At 36.4% G+C, this 24993-nt stretch overlaps 1 protein-coding gene across 1 annotated transcript; it reads right to left on the reverse strand.

Moving 5' to 3' along the window:
* Positions 1-7285: 7285 nt before the first annotated feature.
* Positions 7286-21811, reverse strand: LOC123526333 (interferon-induced protein 44-like). Its single transcript, XM_045305448.2, has 7 exons — positions 21750-21811; positions 17175-17707; positions 16887-16948; positions 14257-14454; positions 13850-13993; positions 8246-8417; positions 7286-7849 (listed from the first exon to the last, which is right to left on the reverse strand). Exons 2-7 carry the CDS (start codon positions 17698-17700, stop codon positions 7533-7535), a joined length of 1419 nt encoding a protein of 472 aa, XP_045161383.1. The 5' UTR covers positions 17701-17707; positions 21750-21811; the 3' UTR covers positions 7286-7532.
* Between the last annotated feature and the right edge of the window lie 3182 nt (positions 21812-24993).

The raw sequence follows: 24993 nt of genomic DNA on the forward strand, positions 1-24993 counted from the left end.
CCGTTCCAACTTTTGCCCTTTTAAACCCTTTTGGTAAAAAATAATTAAAATATACAGAATAATTTTTTTATTTTTTGATGCACTGTATTGACCAACAGTCCAACTCCAATTACTTTTTTTTAGAATAAAGTTTTTTAAAAAAATTTTTTAGTAAAGTGTCTGTTTTTGAAGGATAACATACATATGTAATATTTTGTATTTTTAATAAATTCTTGTTGCTAAGCAAGGACACTTCTTGTAGTGTAAAGAAAAACACTTTTTTTAAAAATTCTAGTTCAAGTCCCAGCAAGAGCCCTAGCCATTGACAAACTTTATATGCACTAAAATCATTATTTTTATAAATACTATGCAAAGCTTCTCTAGCCTGCCAAAAGAGCTGTTTTAAGTTTTAAGAGCAAAATAGTTTTTTTTTTATTTTTATCATACAACTTTGTATCAATAAAAATTTCATTTTTCCCAAAAAAATTTTCATTTTTTTTTCCCTGACAATATTATTGAAAATAAATTGACTGAAGCTCTAGACCCGTTAATTATGCAGAAATGGCCAAAAACACTGCAAAGTCATAAATATTGTGGGGGACTAATTTTCATGGGTTTCTGTTGTGTAATTAAATTTCTAACAACCCATAAATACCATCGTTTTTTCTTCAAAGTTGAATTCCCCTAAATTTTTGTCCCCATGAAATACCATTTAAATAGACAAAACAGTTATCAACAACAAAAATAAAAGACTATTAATCTGAAAAAGAGCTGATCCTTGTTGTCAAATGTTTACAATTTTTTTACAATGTAACTTCGGGAAAAAAGTTTGACAAGTTTTTTTCAACTGATAATGCATTTTCTCATAGTGCCTTGATGTGGGACTTTCCCCCCTTTTTCTCACGGTTCTGTTGGTTGTTTTGACTGAGCTCCTAGCTAGCCCTTTTTTCTGCCTCTTCGTTGCCTGCAAGTCCACAATGGGATGGATCTAGGAAGGTGGCAAGTTACTTTTATTTTTATATCCTGTTTCAATGAAATTTTCCATCTTTTGTTACTTTATCTCACTAAATACTAGGGAAAATGCATAGATTTTTTTCTGCTGCTAATTCAGCATTCAGAATAAATATTACTTGAAATCTGTACAAAATTAAAGTGACCAACTTCATCAACATTTCATGTAAATGTGGTGTTATTTTGAATGTTATGAAGTTGTACTCAAACATTATGTTGTAGACTTTTGTAATCTGTAGTTTATTTACTTTGAATTAATGCTGCAGTTAAAATAATATTTGATAGAAACTTTTATTTCCAGTTTGCATTGCCATTTTTTCAGAAGATTGTGTGGAAAAATCAAGTAATAGTAGGAGGCATCTGAAATTAAAATTAGGTTGTGTAATGTACTGTTTATTTGTGTTTTTTTGTTGCAATTATTGCGAAAGAGTTGTCTTCCAGTTTGGAATTTAAAACACTATAACATTGTCACTATAAGTGTTTCTAAAATATGACATACCATTTGCAATTTACTCAATAGCATATTTAAGTTTTGTGCATGGTTGTTAAAAAAATGTGAACACAATTTACAACACTGGTTTTAACTGAACGCTTCAGTCTACAAATATTCATTAAGCAAACAGGTTAAATCTTGGCACATGCTTTGCTGAAGAGTTTGGCAGTGTTCAAGAGCCCTGAGAGTGTTCTGTATTAAATATGATGGTAGCTCATGAAAGTCATGAATTTATTGCTGCTAATCACAATAAGCTGTATGGGGCAGCTCTGATGAAGCTGTATAATGAAGCTGTATGGTGGGATATCAAATGTCATGAAATTATTGCTGCTAGTCATAATGAAACGTATGCTGCAGCTCTGATGAAGCTGTGTGGTAGCTTATAAAAGTCATGAATTTTTACTGATCAAGTATATGTATTAATATTAAAAGATAATAATGAATAAAAAGATAACTTATTTTGTACTCATTTAAAATTGGAACAAGTATTTTGCAATATTGCAACAGCACATCTTTTCCCAATTTTTCTTATGATTCACATTTCCCTCTTGTACATACATAGTACTACATAGTTTCAGTGTTAACTGTACCTTACTTAAACCTTTTATAGTTACTAACTACTAAAGTGAATGTGTTGTTCATGGCATTGCAATGTGTAAAGTTTAATGATATTTTTATGTCTAAATCTATAGATTATGTTAGGTTAGATATCCTGTTAGAAATATAGAATTGGCTGTATTAAATAGTCCTTGTGCAGGTATAAAGTAAAGCTTCAGTAGTGAAGACAATAACAGCAGCAAATTTATAATTTACTATAATTGTAATTTTTTCTCTATATACAATATTGCAAATGGTTTAGGCTTCAAATGCTTACCATAACCATGTACATTATTAGGTTGCCCTCTTCATACACTACAATGAACATATTTAAGTATTTATGACTAACAAATATATTTTACCACAAGCATGTATGTCTCTGAAAGTTTAGTGTCATCTGTGAATGTGTTGATAAGTTTAAAATGTTAAATTGTCAATAAATAAAAAAATATAAATTGATAAATGAAGTTTGTCATATTTGAGTCAAAAAGGTCTGCAATGTTTAAAATTTTGCTTGCCATAGAAATGATATCCTGTTTGTTATGAACAGTCACCCTCTGGATTATCACTGAGCACAGTTATTATTAGCAATAACACAGATCTGATTGTTCTCTTTCACTCAGGTGAGCGATATAGGGCCATCATGGCCCTCTTGTTTATTATGTCTTGTTTTAGCTTGAGCTCACGTTTTTCTTATACAAGACACACTAAAATATGGAACCCTGAGTTAAGGTTACAAAACGCAATCTTTAATGTTTACAAACACGATGTTTACGAAAATGAACTGTACACAGTATTTCGTGATTTAAACAATGCTAAACAACAGAAGGCAGATTTACATTTAAGTGATTAATAATAGCGAAATAAACCAGCAGGGCAAGCGAAGTAGTCAAGGCATTCTGACACGCAAAAATGCTGACTTACTAAAGCATGAAAGGATAAAGAAAATATACACTGCCTCACAAAGTGATCGTTACCATGGTTATTTAGTAGATAGTGTGCACACCTCCTCGCCAGGGTGATCGTATCCGCGGCTATTTGTTCGAGAGAACTCTGCCTCGCCAAGTGATTCTACCAACGGCTATTTGTTCGAAAGGACACTGCCTCGCCAGGTGATCGTACCAACGGCTATTTGTTCGAAAGGACACTGCCTCGCCAGGTGATCGTACCCACGGCTATTTGTTCGAAAGAACACTGCCTCGCCAGGTGATCGTATCTGCGGCTAATTGTTCGAAAGAACACTGCCTCGCCAGGTGATCGTACCCACGGCTATTTGTTCGAAAGAACACTGCCTCGCCAGGTGATCGTACCCACAGCTATTTGTTCAAAAGAACCCTGCCGCGCCAGGTGATCGTACTTACAGCTATTTGTTCACAAGAACACTGCCTCGCCAGGTGGTCGTACTTACAGCTATTTGTTCAAAAGAACACTGCCTCGCCAGGTGATCGTACTTACAGCTATTTGTTCAAAAGAACACTGTCTCGCCAGGTGATCGTATCTGCGGCTATTTGTTCGAGAGAATACTGCCTCGTCAGGTGATCGTACCCACGGCTATTTGTCAGGGAAGAAGATATCACCTCGCCAGATGATCGTACCCACAGCTGTTTTGGGAGAACACTACCTTGCCAGGTGATCTTACCTACGGATATTTGTCATGAGAAGATATTACCTCGCTAGATGATCGTACCCACAGCTGTTTTTTTTTTTGGAGAACACTGCCTACCCAGTTGAGCTTACCCAGGGCTATTTGTTAGGGAAGACATTACCTCGCTAGATGAGCTTTTTGTTAGGGAAGTAGACATTATCTCGTTAGATGATCGTACCCACAACTGTTTTGGGAGAACACTGCCTCGCCAGGTGATCTTATCTACGGCTATTTGTTAGGGATGACATTACCGCGCTAGATGATCGTACCCACATCTGTTTTTCTTTTGGAGAATAATGCCTCGCCAGATGGTCGTATCCAGGCACTTTAATGCACCCCCTTCGAAGAAGTGGAGGTATATTGCTTTGCAAGTGCCGTCTGTATGTCAATAGGTCAAAGGTCAAGGTAAGAGATATCTGAACATTGAAAATTAGTTATGCAAAGTAACTTGAGAAGAACTTGACCCAGGACTTTCAAACTTGATAGCATGACTAGAATTATGAATTAAATGACCCGTATTGTTTTTGGGTCATAATTGGAAAGGTTAAGGTCACAGAGGTCTAAACCTTGAAAACGGTTTCTTCTAAACATAAACTTGATAACCACTTGACCCTGAATCGTCATACTTGATAACATGATTTGGCTTAGAAGTATGTGTCTTTATTGATTTTTTTTATCAATATCTCAAAAGTGAAGGTCACGAGGACCTGAACGTTTAAAACTATTTCTTCAAGGTAACTTGAGAAACACTTGATCCAGAACCTTCAAACTTGGTAGCTTATTAGGCTTATCAAAGAAGTATAGCTCTTTGGGCTTATCAAGCAGATGAGTCCACACTGAATCCACATTGGGCTTATCGAGTAGATAACTCCACTTGTTTGTAGTCTCAATAAATAAAATGTCAAGTTCACGGGGGCCTGAACCTTGAAAATGGTTTCCACTCAATAACTTGAGAACCATTTGACCCAGAACGTCCGAACTTAACAGCACGATCTGGCATATGAAGTAGACGACACCTTTTGTTTTTTTAGGACCAATATGTCAAAAGTAAATGTCATTGGAACCTGAACAACTTGAGAACCACTAAGACTATAACCTTCAGACTTTATAGCATAATTGGATTAATGATGTACAAAACCATTATTGTTTTGGTGCCAGTTAGTCAAAGACCAAAGTCACAGGCGCCTAGACTGTGAAAACGGTTTCGACTGATTTATCTGAGGACCACTCGACTCAGTATCTTTGAACTTGACAGGATGATTGGGCTTATAAAGTAGATGGCTCCTGCTGTTTGGGATCAGTAGGTCAAATGTCAAGAACACAGGGACTTGAACAATGAAAACTATTTATATCCGCATGGCAACTTGAGAAGCACTTAAAACTTTTCAAACTTGATAGGTTGATTTGGCTTTAAATGTTCATGACCCTCATGTACCCCCTTCACCTTATGTCGATCGGTCGATCAATTGCTATTTTCATGTCCGTACAGAAGACTTGTTAAAGTGAGTTGTAAGTGAGTTATACTAATGACTAATAACATGGTTGCTACAGCTAGTGTCGGGACTGATTCAGCTGCAATAACCAACTGTTCACCTGTCGGTGCGCTTGCATATTTTCAAAACGTCATATGTCCTATCTGTAGGTAAAATGTCAAGGCCACGGTTGCCTTGATCGTACCCGCGGCTATTTGTAACAGAGAATACAGTCTCGCCAACTGATCGTTCGCAGGTATTTATAAGGGAGAACACTACATCAACAAGTAATCTTACCCGCGGCTATTTAATAGGGAGAACACTGTCTACCCAAGTGACCGTACCCGCGGCTTTTTGCAAGGGCAAAAACGGCCTCGCTAAGTTCTCGTACTCGCGGCCATCTGTTAACAAGAACACAGCCTCGCTAGCGGCTAGGTGATCGTATCCGCGGATATTTGTTAGGAAGGATACAGCCTCGCTAAGCGATCGTACACGTGGCTTTTTGTAATCGAGAATTCTATCAATCCAAAGGATCGCATCCACGACTATCTGTAACGGAGAACACTACCTCGACAAGTAAACGTATCCACGGCTACTAGTTAGGGATAATATTGGTACTCAAGTTATCGTACCCACGACTTTTTGGAAGGGCTAACACTGCCTCTAAAAAATTGCCTCGCCATATGGTCGTACCCGCAGCAATATATTAGGCACTGCCTGCCCAAGTTATCGTTCCCGCAGCTACTTGTAAGGGATAACAGTGCCTCGTCAAGTGATCGTACCCGCGGCCGTTTGTAAGGGAGAACTCAGCTTCGTCAAGTGATACTACCTGCGGGAATTTTAAAGGAAAACACTGCCTAGCTAGGTGATTGTAATCGCGGCTTTTTGGAAGGGAGACTACTGCCTCGCAAAATGATCGTCCCCGCGGCTTTTTGTAAGGGAAAGTTATCGTACTCGCGGCTATTTATATGGGATCACTTATCGTTGAAATGATATAGTAACGTGATAATGGAATTTTATGGGAAAACATTTTATAATACCAAAAGTTATGCAATTACTTTATTTCACTCCTGCGACGCAAAACATGTACAATACAGAATTTCTATCTGCATATTCATATTTACTCTAGTAATAAAAGCCATATTTTCGACAGAATTTATATTGGTGTGTAATAAAAGTAGTTATTTCGGGATAACACAGCTTTTGATATTTTCCATTAATTAAGAACCCAGATAAATGAGATTGTGTGTGAGAAGCCTAGATGAGAGAAATATTACTAAATGGACGAGGTAATTTTCACAAAAACGTGCTAAAAATCTTTTTTTCCTCGCTTTAACAAAACAGTGTTATTGTACGGTTTATAATTTGCTTTTGTGTTAAAATCAATTTACTTATTAAAAAAACAAATACATTTACGTGTTTTGAGACTTTTAAAATGGAATGCGTCAAAAATATTTAATGGATGGCTAATTACAAAATAGGCACTATTTCATAAAAACAAATTAAAAGATGGGACTTATGTCATTCGATTGCTATTTCCAAGGCGGCGGATTGTGTGAGTACTGTTGATGTGTGTCAGCACACCAACAATACTCACACTATTCGTCGCCTTGGAAATAACACAATGGGTAGATACTGAAATATTAATTCGCTGAAAATTGCGAACAGAATATTGATGAAAGAATTAAGAAGAAAGAACAAAAAAAGAGCATAAGTTCACCAAAATGAAGACAAGAGCTATGGAACATATGTCATGATGTTTGTATTACCATATGGAATTTTATTCAATTGTGATTTGTAGTAACTGAGATACTTGATCGCTAACAATCGCGAACTGAGTTTTGAAGAATTGTATGGACACGTTTACAAGTGCATTTCCTTTACATGATGGCACATTGATAAGATGTTAAGGTATTATTAAGACTAGGCACTAAGTGACATTGATCTTTGAGCTTGTAAGGGACATGTCGCACAATTATAGTGTATGTTTGAGCAAAGCTTTTTGAAAATATCAGGTGTATAAAGAAGTTATACACCACACATTAAGTATTAGCAGGTGCATAAAACGCCTAAGTACAAAAAGGGGCATAGCTTCATCAAAAATTTATTCAGTTGCAATGAGTAACAATCAAGGTATAAAGCTTGCAGAGCGTCGTTAAAACGTGTGTACATACGATGTTGACGACTGGTGTATAGCAATAGCTTTTGTGGCATTCGTCATGTCGAATTAAAAAATCATGAATAATTAAAACAAATAAAAACAAAGCGTGAGAAAGCGTCTAGGTATTCATCCTCAAAATATATACTTCCTAACTGATTTTTGTGTCCGTTTTGTTTATTTCTTAACATTCACCTTCTCCGTTTTCCGTTGTGCAGCCGCTCTCTTGTCCATCATGTTCTCCATGTAATCTTCCGCGAAGTACAAAATCTGCCTCAGAGAAAGTAGTGCCAAAATACTGATATTTTCTTCAAGCTGCATCTCATTTTCGTAGTTCTTCACCGGAAGTACATTACCGCGTGGTAGACCAAGTAGCTGAGACGCCTTCTCGACATGTTCCTCTACCGTTTCGCTTTTAAAAACTTGAGATACACTTTTCTCTACATCTTTACAGAGTTTGTCTACTTTGGTAAGAAGAAGTGCCTGTGGGATACCTATAAATATATGATATGTATTTACTACTACTGATTATATCGCTTTAGATATTTCTAATTAAACACTCAGTCTGATTCAAAGCCTTTTCGACAAATCTTTAATTTCATCATTAATCATATAAGTTACTATCAAAATCGGCAAATAGTTGATTCGATTTGAAATGATGTATTTGTTGCAATAGACAAATCAAGTAGATCCATCTGGAATATGGTTATTTCCTTTTTCTTTATAATCTTATTTGTTGCAATTTATCATGTACAGAGATTCTAACAATGCAACTCAAACGTTATAAACGCTGTGTTGCAGTTGCAGTATTTTGTTTGAATCAAATACTCTCACAACATTATACAATCATAATATGGCAAAAAAATAAAGATAAAACGCTCAAAAAGTACCTTTCTGATTCATAAGGGTTTGAAAACTTTTTATTTTCTGTATGATTTTTGCTGGTGTAACTTCCAGCGTGGTAGAGTCCATTACAAATACCACACAGTGTACTTTATCTTCCAGTGTCGGTTTGTCTACAAAGCCGTCGGTCTCTGCAGATATTGGCGATGCTGGATTGAACTGTAGTGAAATAATATAAATCTTGAAAAAGGGAAACATAAAAGAACGTGCACATCAGTTTACTGACATTTGAAAAGTCATTCAAGAATAGGTGATAATGAAGTTTTGCAGGCTTAAAATTTAGTTTTGTTTCTATTTAAATACAACAATATAATTGACGAGTTTAAATAATTCTATAATACTTTATAATCCCAAGACTGAACATTCGTTTAGACCTATTTACAATTTATAAACTTTATAGTTTTACAGAAATCTGAGGGTGGTAGTAGGAGCTTTTTGAATTCTTATGCTCCCGTTTTGAAAAAAACAAAACAAAAAAAAACAGGACGTATTTTATGGCGCGTGCGACCGTCTGTCTTTCGTGTCCGGAGCATGACTTAATAAACATTCAAGATATTGACTTTAAACTTGGCATATTGGTAAATGATCAGGAGACATGTGAAGAGGACATAAACCAGATCTGTATGTTAAAGGTCGAGGTCGCAAATGGACCTCAAATGCCAATTTTGACCCTCATATTTCGTGTCCGGGGCATAACTTTTATAACAATTCAAGGTATTGAATTTAAAGTTAGCATATTGGTAGAAGACCATGGGGCAATTAGCAACATGCAGAGCACATGGATCAAGTTGGTAGGTCAAAGTTCAAGGTCACAAATGGAACTCAAAGGTCAAAGTTGCCCTTTATATTTCGTGTCCGGAGCATAATTAAATAACCATTCAAAGTATCGACTTCAATCTTGGCATACAGGTAGGCTGCAACGTGGCGATGTGCAGAGTGCAAAAAACAGGTCTGTAGATGAAAGGTCAAGGTCAAAGCAGGGTCAAATCTGTCTGTCGTAATTTGTGTCCAGGACATAACTTGATATCCAATTCAGGTATTAACTTCAAATTTAGTATATATAAAGGTGACGATAAGATGATAAGCGTAATGCATGAAAATGGTCGGTAGATCTAAACTGAGTTCAAATCTGTCCTTTGTATTTTGTGCCGACAGAGCACAACTTCAACGCTATTCAAGGTATTTACTTTAAGTGTAGCACACCATCGCCTCTCTGTCGAGCACCCACCTAAACCCATACCATAATAAACAGATAACAAGAGCGCCGCCAAGCGGGGCAATATACGCCCGAAGGGTTACATCAGAGGATTGGAGCAAAATTTAAAGAACTTGACTGCTGAAGCCCAAAGGATAGGAACGACAAAAAAGAAGAAATTCAAAAAAAAAAAATTTTCTAAGTCCACAAAAAAATTCTTACCAGGTAAAGTTATGTCAAAATACATCTAAAAATTGGATGTATCATCCATGTTGTACCACAGAAAAGTGGTCTCGGTTTTTCCCTACGACCAATAATAAAAAAAGTTTCAAAATAAGCTATTTATAGTAACAAACAAGAGCACCGCCTTGCGGGTGCTGACGCTCATCTGATTTTTTTTGTATAATAGAAATATTGTCCTACCTATGATTTTCTAAGTCTAAAAAGGGCCATCATTCTTGCAAAAAGCAGGATAGAGTTATGTTTCTTGATGTACAGCGTCCGCTTATGACGGTGAAAAACTGTTGCAAGTTTTAAAGCTATAGCTTTGATAGTTTATGAGAAAAGCTGTCTTAAACATAATACTCAACCAAGAAAACTGATTTTCTAAGTCCAAAAGGGGCAATAATTATTGCAAAATGCAGGATGGAATTATGTCTCTTGATGTACTGGGTCAGCTTATGATGGTGAACAAGTGTTGCAAGTTTCAAAGCAATAGCTTTGATAGTTTAAGAGAAAACGTTGACCTAAACATAAAACTTAACTAAGAAATATGATATTTTCTAAGTCCAAAAGGGGCCTTAAATCGTGCAAAAAGCAGGATGGAGTTATGTTTCTTGATGTACAGGGTCAGCTTATGATGGTGAACAAGTGTTGCAAGTTTCAGGAGAAAAGCTGACCTAAACATAAAACTTAACCAGGCAACGCCGACGCCGACGCCGATAAAGTGATGACAATAACTCATAATTTTTTTTCAAAAAATCAGATGAGCTAAAAAGGGAAGTAATTCAAAAAAAATTATTGTAAGAGAACAAAAAGGGATCTGCCAAATAACAAGAGGGCCATGATGGCCCTATATCGCTCACCTGAGTAAGATCTAGGCCTTCTGGTTTATTTTTAGCAAATTTATGAAGATTTCCCTATGTACAATCAAGTAACCCCTGGGGCTGGGTCAATTTGACCCTGGGGGTCAAGATTTGAACAAATTTTGTAGAGGTCCACTAGGCAATGCTACATGTCAAATATCTAAGCTCTAGGCCTTCTGGTTTATTTTTAGAAAATTTTGAAGATTTTTCTATGTACAATCAAGTAACCCCATGGGACGGGGTCAGTTTGATCCCGGGGGTCATGATTTGAACAAATTTTGTAGAAGTCTAATAGGCAATGCTACATATCAGATATCTAAGATTTTCCTATATAAAATCAAGTGACCCCTGGGGCGGGGGTCAATTTTGACCCCGGGGGTCATGATTTGAACAAATTTTGTAGAGGTCCACTAGGCAATGCTACATGTCAAATATCTAAGCTCTAGGCCTTCTGGTTTCTTTTTAGAAAATTTTGAAGATTTTTCTATGTACAATCAAGTAACCCCATGGACGGAGTCAGTTTGACCCCGGGGGTCATGATTTGAACAAATTTTGTAGAGGTCCACTAGGCAATGCTACATGTCAAATATCTAAGCTCTAGGCCTTCTGGTTTCTTTTTAGAAAATTTTGAAGATTTTTCTATGTACAATCAAGTAACCCCATGGGACGGGGTCAGTTTGACCCCGGGGGTCATGATTTGAAATTTTTTTGTAGAAGTCTATTAGGCAATGCTACATGTCAAATATCTAAGATCTAGGCCTACTGGTTTATGTTTAGAAAACTTTTGAAGATTTTCCTGTATAAAATCAAGTGACCCCTGGGGCGGGGTCAATTTTGACCCTCGGGGGGTCATGATTTGAACAAATGTTGTAGAGGTCCACTAGGCAATGCTACATGTCAAATATCTAAGCTCTAGGCCTTCTGGTTTATTTTTTATTTTTTTTTGAAGATTTTCCTATAGAAATCTATGTAAAATCAAGTGACCCCTGGGGCCGGGTCAATTTTTATCCCGGGGTCATGATTTGAACAACTTTAGTAGAGGTCCACTAGGCAATGCTACATGTCAAATAACTAAGCTCTAGGGCTTCTGGTTTCTGAGAAGAAGATTTTTTAAGATTTTCCTATGTAAAATCAAGTGACCCCTGGGGCGGGGTCAATTTTGACCCTGGGGACATGATTTGAATCTACTTGGTAGAGGTCCACTAGGCAATGCTTCACACCAAATATCTAAGCTCTAGGGCTTCTGGTTTTTGAGAAGAAGATTTTTAAAGTTTTTCCTTTCGGTTGCCATGGCAACCAGAGTTCTGCATGGAATTCAATTCTTTGAACAATTTTAAAGAAGACCATCCAAGGAACATCTCTGTGAAGTTTCATCAAAATTGGCCTGTTGGTTTAGGAGGAGATGTTGTTTAAAGGAAAGTGTGGACGGACGACGGACGGACGGACGGACGGACGCCGGACGGTGAGCGATCACAATACCTCACCCTGAGCACTTTGTGCTCAGGTGAGCTAAAAACAAGAGCACTGCAATGCAGAGCAATATACACAAAGCAAAGTCATATATGACCTTTGACCCCCTAAGTGTGACCTTGACCTTGAAGCAAGTCATCCAAAACATGCGCTCTGCACGTCAACTCAGTGTTGTGAACATTTGTGCCAAGGTTCTTTGAAATCATTCAAGCAGTTCAAGAGTTACAGAGCGGACACAAAACACACTCATATGACCTTTCACTCCTAAGTGTGACCTTGACCTTGAAGCTAGTCATCCGAAACAAGCGCTCTGCACGTCGTCTCAGTGTGGTGAACATTTATGCCAAGTTTCTTTGAAATCCTTCAAGCAGTTCAAGAGTTACAGAGCGGACACGAAACACACTCATATGACCTTTGACCCCTAAGTGTGACCTTGACCTTGAAATGACACATCCAAAACATGCGCTCTGCACGTCGTCTTGGTGTAGTGAACATTTGTGTCAAGTTTCTTTGAAATCCTTCAAGGGGTTCAAGAGTTACAGTGCGGACACGAAATTGCTAAAGGACGGACAGACAGACGGACAGACAGACAGACAGACGGACACCGGGACCATAACATAATACGTCCCTTCGGGCGTACAAAAATATGAAAATCTCTTTAACAATCTTTATGTTTTTGTGCCTTAGTATTCAAGCATATGAACCTGGCCGGTAGGTCAAAGGTCAAGGTCACAATCTGATTTAAAATCTGTCCTTTGTATTTCGAGTCTCCACTACAACTTCATAACTTTAAGGTATTGACTTTAAACTTTGCACGAAGGTGGGTGGTGATGAAGTGACTTGAGGAGTAAAAAATCCATATAACTCACACCGACTCGCTCACACATGCACATTAATTCATTATTTTCATCACAATGATGTTTCTTAGCAAGAATCGATACATTAATTAATCTTTAAAAAGCTCCAATCATTTTTTGGTGTACATATGATGTCACCGTGGTAACGATAACTATAAATTCATTTGTTATTCATGTTATTCATCATATGAACTAAGTAAGCTAAGAACAGACATCCTGAATAACAACTTTCTTATATACGGCACAATATTCTCAACATTTTAAATGACTGTATTACCTCAAATTTTACTCAACGTGTTAGTCAATCCGACTACAGTACATCTCCTATTACGCTACACTTAGGATCTGAAGACGAGCTATTGATAGTCTCGTTCTGACGACCTTTCCGCTAGCCAATCAGAGCCTTAATTACAGTATGTTGTAAATCTATATTTAGCCTGTTTTTTTTTCATATTTACAATTCTTATGACGACCACATCGTGACTACGCTCTCGTGTTTTGAGAGAAATCATATGCCATGGTACGGACTTGGTCACGTAAAGTATCAGACAGCCGATTAGCTCAGTTGATAGGGCACTCGCCCTGTAAGCGACGGGTCCTAGGTTCGAGCCACAGACTGACTGCACATTTTTCTTACTCTTTGACATTCGACGCTATTTTGATGGTTCAGCCAAATGCTTGTTGAAACAAGTCGTCTGATTGGTTTAAATAAAAATAGATTTGCGAAAATATAAATAGCAATATTGGAAATCCAAAATACATGTATACAGAAGACGAATGTGAATGGGTCATTTTCGTTTAGATGATCTAGTACTTTAGTCAGATTGCGTGTTAGTTGAAATCATATCAGATGAGCCGTCCTAAGATGTAATAATATATAATGCAATTAGTATAAACTAAAGGTAATGTGACTAATACATTTAATTATTTTCATACTACGGGTATTTTGTAATCTAACATATACAATGTATAGTATAAATCTACCTGATAATATTCCGGTATATTTCCTTCCAGAAGATAGTTACATTCAAGCACATCCAAACCCTGTGCTTCTTCTAAACCACGCGTGTCACATAGTTTGAAGTTAAGATTAGCTCCGGATCGAACTCTCACAAGATATGGGGTGTACTACAAGAATAACAGAACACAACGGAACAGAACATTATATTAATAATTGAAAAGTTTCATGCCAAGGAGTGCCATATAGCATTTTTACACAAAACTATTTGCCCATGTCAGAATGATTATTTACCTACGAGCCATTCAATAAGAGCTTTATTACATGGTATCAGCAATAAAATCAATGATTCTATATACTGCACGAACTATGGAACCGCAATTTATACCAAAGAGTTATTCAATAATACAGATATGTAACTGGAAATACTTACAGCAGTTGTAAGACTCTGCTCAGCACTACCACTACATGCCCTCTGTGTGATCCGACCCCGGAATATAGAGTTAATGGTGTTGTAGAAACTCGACTTCCCGGCTCCAACTGGACCGATCATCAGAACCCGAGCCTCGGAGATATGCAAATCTGGGAGTGGTTTGAATGACACAATATCTTCAGTTAGTTCGTCCAGAAACTGAAAATGGTTTAGTTACTGATTAATTTGTAATAACAAAATTATTTATTAATAAAGCGACCGTGCTAATAAAACTAATAGGAAAAGTGGAAACTCCACAGGTCGCTCAACACAACAAAAACGAAAATGTTGCAGGCTCGGTTTGATTGAGCCTATTCATGGACGGTAGTGGAAATGCATGCTACCGTCCACGCCCTCTAGCCCCGGGTTTGAGCAGAACTCAACATTTACACATGCTAAAAGTACAAAAAAACAATTTAGAGACATCCGCAGATGTGTTCATACGGCGGTGCACATGGAACCTTCAATGCTACACTAGTGTGTAATTCCATGAAAAGCGGCGTATTGTCCCCAGTTAAAACAAGTCAAATGGTTTATCGCGGCCAGAAATTTGTACAAACCGGACAGAAGTTGCGAAATTGTCATTTGTGCAGGAAAGAAGCGTTTACCATAATGTCCAGTACTGGACAGGTATAGTGACATACGTTTAAGATATCATGCTTTCTGTTTATGCAGGTAAACTTGTTTGGTTAAATTTCAACAGAGCACAATTGTCTGAACAGTGTACAAACTCATTACTGTTTTTTCCGGCAAGGGTGGAAAAAAGTGGTAGACAATGAAAGCAGTAACATTTTTATTTAAAAAAAAACAACAAAACAATGAGACAAACATTTCCAACATCTTTGGACGGTTCAAAAATCCCATGTTAAATATACGATAAAGCCCGAAACGCGTGAAAATGTTCCGAATGTAAATCGGGTGAAGTAGGCGCTCTATGTATAGAGTAAGATTATGCGTCTTGATACCGTACCAGAGGGGTCGGTCAATTGTGGGTTATTGATTACACTGGGCGAGTCTACTTACTTATTACTTGAGGATGAAAAAAAAACGTGTTTTTTAAATGTTGCTCTTAAACAAGGGTGGCGGTTAAACTACAAAAAGTACAACAACAGTTAATTCACAACAAATCGTACGGTATGTTTTATAATCAGTAGAAGCTAGTCGTATTTACGCTTATGAGACCTGTTTCACCCATAAGTAAAGAATTCACAGGTCCATCATGAAATATTTTCCCCAGCGCGCATATACTTCACCTATTCAATATGATCGCGGCCAGGCCGCGATCAATAATGGGTTTGCCCTAAACGAGAAAACAATGAGCAGAACTAAACAAACTGGAATTTAGAAAGGGGATCTGAGGTTATGGAGCCTGCATATCACAGGAACTGCCAAGACAACATTAAAAAGCATGCACCATATCCAAGGGGTGATTAAACAATACCCAAAGCTATGAAAGCGGGAGTATTGGAACCACCCAGGCCGAAATGTTCATGCTGAGAAACTAAACAGTACCAGTAACACGACATAAAAGTCGTGCTGAACGATCTGAGAAGATAGAAATATAACAGCCCTGACTGAATGTACGGGGAGACTTTTTACGGCCGCCACACGGCACAAAAACTGATTTCCACCTGAAGGTTTTCAGAACAGGCATAATTATGTCACTGCACGGTCTTGTCAGTTTCACGAAAAAGCCGACTGACCTATGTGTGGCATCAATAGCATAAATATATGACTGTTGATATTAAATGCCATCGTTTATTTACGGATGTGTTTTCCTGCGATGGTTTATTCGGGTATAAACCACATAAATCTAAGGATCACGCTAGAGATTCTTAGACGATTTGTCGAAAATCTCAATATAGTTTATTCCCGAATACACGCACAAGAAATAACGTTCAATGTTTATTTGACATCTTTACAGCAGTGTACTACAATAAAGCAGATTCCTTTCCATAAATATTATAGATCTTTACAATCACATACAATCTAGAAATGGCCAAAAGACACACTATAATTAAAGGCTCATAACGCCTTTGTTCATAAGGTGGCTGTCACATTTTTTATTATAAACATCAATTGATCAATTTCTTGTTAAAACATATTTTCAAAACTGTTTTCACTAATTTTTGTCAAAAGTTTGAATATCGACTAACATAATACAAAGTTCAATTGAAAGCACTATCATTTATGATTACCTCCCTTTACAGGTCTAACTGTATAAGTTTATGTGCAGTATTTCAAATACTGCCTTTCTAATCATGTAATTATGTGTAACATCTATTTGAACAGCTTTATCATTTGTTTTTAATATAAAATTTAAAGCCTTTTATAAATGGGACTTTAAATTCTTATTCGCCTTCCGGTGAAAATACAGTTCCCCGAGTCTTGATCTTTACTACACAGTACTGTGAGAAATAAAGAGTTTTAGCTATCAATGAATGTTCTTTTCAAAATTTTGATTGACGATTTTCAAAGATCTTTCTTTGAAGTGTCGCCCATGACATTATTGCACCAATGTTGTTCATGCGAAAGGAAACGTTATTTTCTTTCTATATGAATTATATTAAATAATTTTATTTTAATAATACCTTTTCGTTCCAACCCTTTGTCTTTCGCCAAGGTTCTTCTTTTTTCTTTTTTCTTTGACCATCTGAAATAAACACTTTGTGTAATCAATGAAAGTCAAATCTGGTTCACATTTTTATCTTAAATAAATAATAAATGTGCTACAACTTACTGCCTTTTATTATACATAACGTATTTTATATAATTCCAAGTAACAACTTTATATCTTCGTGACTGACAGTGTTCGGTATAAAGTGCATATTAATCATTTATTGTTAATTAAATTCTTTAATAAGTCAGTTCATATTTACCTGCAACTTTGTACACCTCTAGTTCAGTTACGTTCATGTTTCCATTGTTAATCTGGTTGGTATTTTTCCCCTGGGCGTTGTAACTGTTCCCAATGCCCATGTAGCCATTCAGAACAAAATAACCTCCAGAATTGTTAACAGTTCCAGTGAATGTATTAAGGTCATGACCTCCTCCAAACGTGGGACCGTAATTTGAAACCTTGTATATGCCGTTTCCATTTCCATTGTATGGGAATTTAGTGGGTGTTGGTGTTTTACTATAATGCAGCTGGTACAGGAACGCATTTGCATCATTGTAGTATTGTCCCGATCCTTGCCAAGTAGCACTCGTATATCCTCCATACACCGACCCTTGTTGGTTATACAATACTGTAACGGTAGCTCCCTGATTGTCACATTTCTGATGGAAGGTGGTAGCATTACATCCATCTCTGGTGATAGCGTAGATCAGTGTAAATGTTTTAGGACCTGTACCAATCCATTGTTCCAGCTGGTCCATGTCTTTATCTGATAACTTTCCTGTCATTGTTGATCTATTAGACAAACAAAAAGTAAGATACAGCTCGTTTAAATGGATCAGCCGTGTTGTTGTACTTATATAATAGACTGACCAGTTTTATGGGTTGGTCAGAACTACGATATGTATTATATTTTTCTACCCAGGTGCCCGCTCGTGATGAAATAATGCACGGAGGGGCACCTGAGGTCTTCCTCCACCATCAAAGCTGGAAAGTCGCCGTATGACCTAAAATGTGTCGGTGCGACGTTAAACCCAATCAAAAAAAAAAAAAAAAAAAAAAAAAAAAGTATTATATTTTGCCATCGAAATATTTCTATTAGATGCTTCTTCCCCTTCGGTTTTGATCCGTCCATGTTTACAGACACGTTTGTTTATTTTATGGACTGTAATACTGCATGAATGAATGGAATCATGATACATGCTCTCCTAGTAAAAATGCATTGACTGAAAGATTTTTTTGCCGAACATTTATTTCGGCCAGAAAGGTAAACAAACATTTGTGAATCCACGAGATCGACCTAGCTTGAATCTAGATTGTAAGGTACTAAGTCTATCAAAGACAACAATAAAACATATAAATCTAGTATTTATCCATAACACATTAACACATGTTATAGTTTACACTTATTGAATGGCTTACCGGTCAATAGTTTTGAGTATTGACCGGCCAACTATTCAAAATCTTGTTTTACATGACACCAGAAATTAATCTTCAAATTGTTGACTTATTAACCCAGCAAAAATGCGTTGAATATAGCCCTGTCATATAGCATAAACTATGGACCAGAGTCATGTAATGATTGGACATACTGTGCTTTGAAACATATGTTTTATCTAGTACAGCACTGTCACCGTGGCATGCTATGACAGGACTCCTTTTATAAATCGCTGGTTCATAGTTTGTGCTGTTGAGAAAATAAACCTTGAAATTACTGTAAATGTCATGTAACAAAACACTTACTGAATTGTATGTACATGAATGGCCCGTACATACAGGCATAAGTGAATGTAGAACAAAATCCACCTCACAAAATCATCCGGCCCAATCTGAACAAGAGGGACAAAACTCCCTTTTGATTTCAGTAAATAAAAATATCAACATCAGTTGAAAAGTAAATAATTATCGTATTTCCGACGGATTGTTGAAATCATTTCATCGCCACCAATCTTTATTCCAATATCTTGAATAATTGAATAGATTTGAAGTTGTGCTCCGGACACAAAACACAAAGGACAGATTTGAATTCAGTTTGTGGCTTTGTCCTTTGACCTACCGACTAAGTTCATGCGCTCTGCACATCGTCTCATTGTTACCTACCTATATGCAAAGTTTGAAGTCAGTACCTTGAATGGTTATCAAGTCATGCTCTGGACACAAAATATGACGGACAGATTTACCCTTGCTGTGCCCTTGATCTTTGCTCATTGACTACCGATCTGGTTCATGCGCTCGAATACTAAGCCACAAATATATAAGGGGTGGGGGAGGGTATTGTGGATTGCTGCACTCCTCAAATCACCTTATCATCATCCACCTATATTCCAAGTTTAAAGTTTGTACCTTGAATAGTTTTGAATTTGTGCTCTGGACACAAAATACAAAGGGCAAACTTGAACTCAATTTGTGACCAGTGATGTTTGACGTACAGACCAAGTTCATGCAGTAAGCACTATATGCCAAGTTTGAAGTCAATACCTTGAATGGTTTTCAAATTATGCTCTGGACACAAAATATATCGGACAGATCTGACCTTGCTGTTACTTTGACTTTTGCCCTACCGACCCGGTTCATGATTTGAACATTAAGCCACAAAAATATGATTTTTTGTTTTGTTTTGTGTTGGGACTGGCGGTCGAGGGAGGAGTAATGCGGACTGTTGCACTCCTCAAACCATCTCATCACCACCCAGCTATATTCCAAGTCTATAGTCAATGCAGTGAATAGTTTTGAAGTTTTGCTACGGTAAAAATACAAAGGATAGATTTTATCTCAATTTGTTACCTTGACCTCTGACTACAAACAAAGCTCATTTACTATGCACATCGTCTCCTATCTATATGAAGTTGTGCCCCGGACACAAAATACCAATGACAGTTTTGAATTCAATTTGTGGTTTTGTCATTTGACCTACCGACCAAGTTCATGCGCACTGCACATCGTCTCATTGCCACCTATCTACATGCCAAGTTTGAAGTCAGTACCTTGAATGGTTATCAAGTTATGCTCTGGACACAAAATTGACCCTGCTGTGACCTTGACCTTTGACTTAAGACGTGGTTCATGCGCCATGCATATTATCGCATTGACACCTACCCATATGCCAAGACTGAAGTCAATACCTTGAATAGTTATTAAGTAACGATCCGGACACGAAATATGAGGGTGAAATTTGACCTTTGAGCTCCATTTATGACCTACCAACCTTGCTCACTGTCTTATTGCCATCTACCGATATGCCAAATTTAAAGTCAATACCTTGAATGGTTATAGAGTTATGCTTCGGACACGAAATATCACGGACGGCTCCAGGGAATGATTAATAGGCAACTGAAATAGTTTGACATCCGGTTACCGTATGCCTTGAAAACATGGTTTGCGTCCGGTTACTGGACGCATAGCCACAACTTTGCCGAGAGAGTTCGTACGTTTCAGTAAAAATGGTTATTTCCCTTGAGCAAGAATTTAAGAAATTATTTTGAAAGAAACTTATACATCTGTATGGATGGTAATTGATACAATGCAAAACTACCATTAACACATCGCTAAATAAAGTATGCATAATAGTTCCTGCTTGGCATTCAGCAAGTCCATGAAAAACTTCTGGTTTTATAAATGCTTCAAGCCAGATTAAAGCTGCAGTTCTGTATACCTGCGTTCTATAACACATGTTGGAATGACATGCAGAACAGGTCTAGGCAAAAGTCGAAACGTTGAAAACACAATGGTGAAAGTCGAAACAACAACAACAACATTAGTAAATGCTGCATTTTAACAGTTCCATTATGTCGGAGACAGACGAATGTCGCACAAGAATTTATGGACAGTAAGATTTACTTAGATCTATGTCATTGTACGTATGGGTAACACGTTGATGAAAGTTACTGCACGTATGGATAACACGTTGATGAAAGTCAAAAGTATGATGTTAAATGTCGTAAACTTGTACGATGATGAAAGTCGAATTCACGACGGTGAAAGTCAAAAGTAGGCCTACGATTATGAATGTCAAAATTACGATCATGACAAACGTCAAAAGTAGTATGGCGAAAACACGTAAATACGGTTGTGAAAACACAATGTCGAAAGCATTATGGCGGATGGTGATCCTAGAAAATACAAATTACAATGGTGAAAGTCGAAAGCACGATGTTGAAAGCTGAAACCACGATGGCTAGCACACGAAATTATAATCATAGTCCATGCTCATCGCAGTTTCATGACTTGTTTTCATCATAGGCACGGGCCCAGTGTATATTTTTTGTTTAATATAAAAAAAAATCTGTTTTTTTTTTCACACAAATATACTTTATATATGTTAGTCAAATGAAAAAAAAATCGATGACAAAAAATCCATCGATTTTTTTTTTCATTTGACTAACATATAAAAGGTTAATTGTGTGAAAAAAGGGATTTTTTATATTAAACAAAAAAATATACACTGGACCCTTGCCTGTGGTTTTCATCATCGTACTTCTGTATTTTCACGATCATTATTTCGACCTTCACCTCGTGGTTTCGATTTTAAACTTCCATTATGTACATCAACTTACATGTCGTCATCGTGGTTTCCACATTATAGTTTGGGGAGAAAAAAACAACAACAAGCGACACCCTACCAGTTTATTTTACCGAAACGGCAATTATATATTCACCTGGCGTGATTTGTACTTTCGTTTTTAGTTTCAGCTAAATTCTAACATTTCTGAACAATGCATGAATAGTAACTCAATATAGAACTTTTAGTACAAAGTTAAGCATAAAATATAATAATTTCTAAACATGTATGAAAAAACATTTAAGTTAAAGGACTTGCTTTATAAAGAAATCTACTCACCAGTTTACGAAATGCACCCGTTTGCCTGTATAATTAACACTGTACGGGGCACTAAACGCGACTAAGACTTATAGTGCGGTAAAAATATAAAATAACACTGAACAATCAGAGTTATAATTGGTTAGCTATATAGCTAGAAGTTTTTTTTTTATCAATTTTAAGTATGTCTTTTTATATACAGATATGTATGGAATGTCAAACGTTGCTAAATGACATATCATGTTAACATTGTTGTATGTTTGTCATTGTCATTCTATGTTCTGTTATATAAAGTGCAAAGTTTGATATTGGTATTCTATATTTCGTTATTCTTATTGTATGTGTGCTATTCATAATATTTTTCTCTCCGGCAACATATCTGAGTATTAACCGGCGAGCCATTCAAACTGTAAATGTAACTAATAATCATTAAGGAAAACGTCAGAGGTCAGTCTCCATACATTTAAAAACAACTGCACGCAGGCAACACTTCTGTTCAGTCTGTTTGTTTATTGTTGCTTGGTCACTTATATTTCTTTTATAATTGTTTTCCATGTCTTGTTGGGAAATTAACCGTTTGTACATATTTAACTAGGTACTTGTACTTCATATTCCATTGACAACCAATATAGATCGCCAAATAAACTGACATAACCTGAAGTTAAACACTTTTTTGGTTAACAGATGATGTATTTTGTAGCTTTTGAATGTCAGTGTTGACCAAATAATTCAGAACCATACTGCAATTTTGGAATGCAACCTTTTGAACAAAAGAGGCAAATAGCTAGGAATAGTGTAGACATCGGTAGTACGGAAATAGTGTTATATGAATCGCACAGTCAAAACAGTGCTTCCTGACCTATATTATATTTTTAGAAAATAGCATACATATATTGTCAAAAATTTCGTTTAAATACATGGGCGTATCCATATAGCACATTCTCTAATCAGCCCCTGTGTCTATTTTTAGAATGACCTGATAAAACCCAGGTTTATGGTTTTAGCATTCGGACAAACATTCAGAGAGGTGTGTGTTATTTATATAGACTGAATGAATGTTATGTGATGGTTGAATATTGTTATACACATTATTTTTTCTGTTTAAGAACTGTAAATGGATTCAGACATGTCCTAGAACTCTGTTGACTGAATTACAGATAACATTTACTTTACCTGATGTTATTATAACATGCAGTAAACTGTTTTCACACCAAATTAGATTATATCTTATTCGTGTTGAAAATTAATTACATTGACTATACTGAGAGCTATGACATTAGTTATAAGAAATAATAATGCAATAAAAAATAACATTAAAAATTGGTTTTAACTACTAAGATTATCATAAAATCAAATCACATATTGTTCTGTATTGTCATATTTTGTTTACATTCACCAATGATATTATACAGAACAATATGTGATTTGTTTAATTCATCAAGTTTGCCTGCATTATTATTTCTTATAACTAATGTCAATGTAATTAATTGTCAACACGAAATTGAGAACCAGAGTGGGGAGATCATGAGTCTCTGAAGTAATGTAGACTATCAACAATTAACCCATTTATTATCATTAACAAATATCATCTAATAACATCGGGGAAAATAATAGTTTAAAAAGTTTGTCCAGCACCTTCACTAGGTACATTAATTAAGTAGCTTAAAAATGGCCTATAAAATTACAACCCATTAATTTTTTAAAGTTATACTAATCATGCAGAGATGTTCTTATTTAAACTGCCCATTTCGCCAATTGTTAAGACATTTTTAAGCATTTTTTTTACTAAGACTATTGGCAAAAGTCTCATAAATATGTATACATGATCAATTATTACATATGTATATTCCATTCATGATTATATTAAAAGATAAGAACAAAATGCACAAAATATTCAACCATCTCAGTTAATATGCATTTTAGTGCCTTAAATATAAACAAATTTTGCAACACTGGCCAGGTACATCATTTACTGTGAGATAAGAATGTACAAATGTAATCCTTACAGTAATTAACTCTATGTGCTATAGAATTCTACTGTCCGAAAATCTCTGAGCCATGAGAGTTTGTTACTAATAATAGGAATGACCGCATTGAGTGTGACGTAGTGATACCTGTAATCTGAAAATGTGCTAACAGTCCAACTATGTGACTCAAATTGCATGGTCCGCTGTATAGCATCCCTTTACAGACCCGTGACAAGTATGTAACCGGCTAAACAAATGAATTAAACGTCAGAGGCAGGCCTAGTTTGGAGCATGTCAAATGCACTCTAATAGTACAGAAATTCGGATCAAATTGAATATGTTAATATAACAATGATATTTCACACATTACATGTGTTTGGAACATTCTCCAAATCAAATTTAACATAACTTAATTAAGTCACTATTTTCAGAAGACTTTACATCAATATTTTCAAGATTTGTAACAATATTCCATGAAAGTAAAGAATGGCCCGGTGTAACGTTGTAAACTGACCCCCATAGAATAATGACCCCTGGTCATTATTTTATATAGAATAATGACCCCCGGTCATTATTTTATATAGAATTAATATATGCGCGGATCAAGCCAATTTTCTCAGAGGGGGTCCGACCCCCACCCCCACCCCCCTCCCACCTGGAAAATTTTGAAATTTAGCGCTTCCTTTTCTGCATTCTGGGGGTATTTTAGGAGCATTTAAGAACACCTTTTCACTGCAATTCTATATACAATATACCCCTTATTTTCACAGTTTTATTGGCTAACCTGTTAAATTTGGGAAAATGATGAAATTAAGTTTTCTTGAAGGTAAAATTCTTATAGTTTCTTTTAGATAATTAATATAAATATGAACTATGTCGGGGTCGTATGTAGCAGCAGCCGCATATACTTTGAATGCGGTCCTAATGTTACCTATTTCGAAAAACATATTCTTTCCTTCTTGTCTTCTTTCCTTTTTTAAGGATTTTCCAGAGGGGATCCGGACTCCCGGTCCCCGCCTCTGGATCCGCGCATGGAATAGTGACTCCCCGCTCATAATTTTATGACCGGGGGGTTATATTATTATGACTCCCCCACACGTAGAAAAGTGATCCTCACATAGAATTGTGACCCCCTACTAGTAGAATAACGACCCCGTAACCCAAACCCTAGACTTACAAAGTCTGTTGAGATCAAATAGTCCATAATAATATTAATTTCTTCACACTGACACTAAATTATTTTCTCAGAAAAACATTTTCTCTCTAGGCTCATCTCAACAGACAGAGGCAAGAGATAT

This window comes from Mercenaria mercenaria, chromosome 1, assembly GCF_021730395.1.
Source record: "Mercenaria mercenaria strain notata chromosome 1, MADL_Memer_1, whole genome shotgun sequence".
In the NCBI taxonomy this organism is placed as follows: domain Eukaryota; kingdom Metazoa; phylum Mollusca; class Bivalvia; order Venerida; family Veneridae; genus Mercenaria; species Mercenaria mercenaria.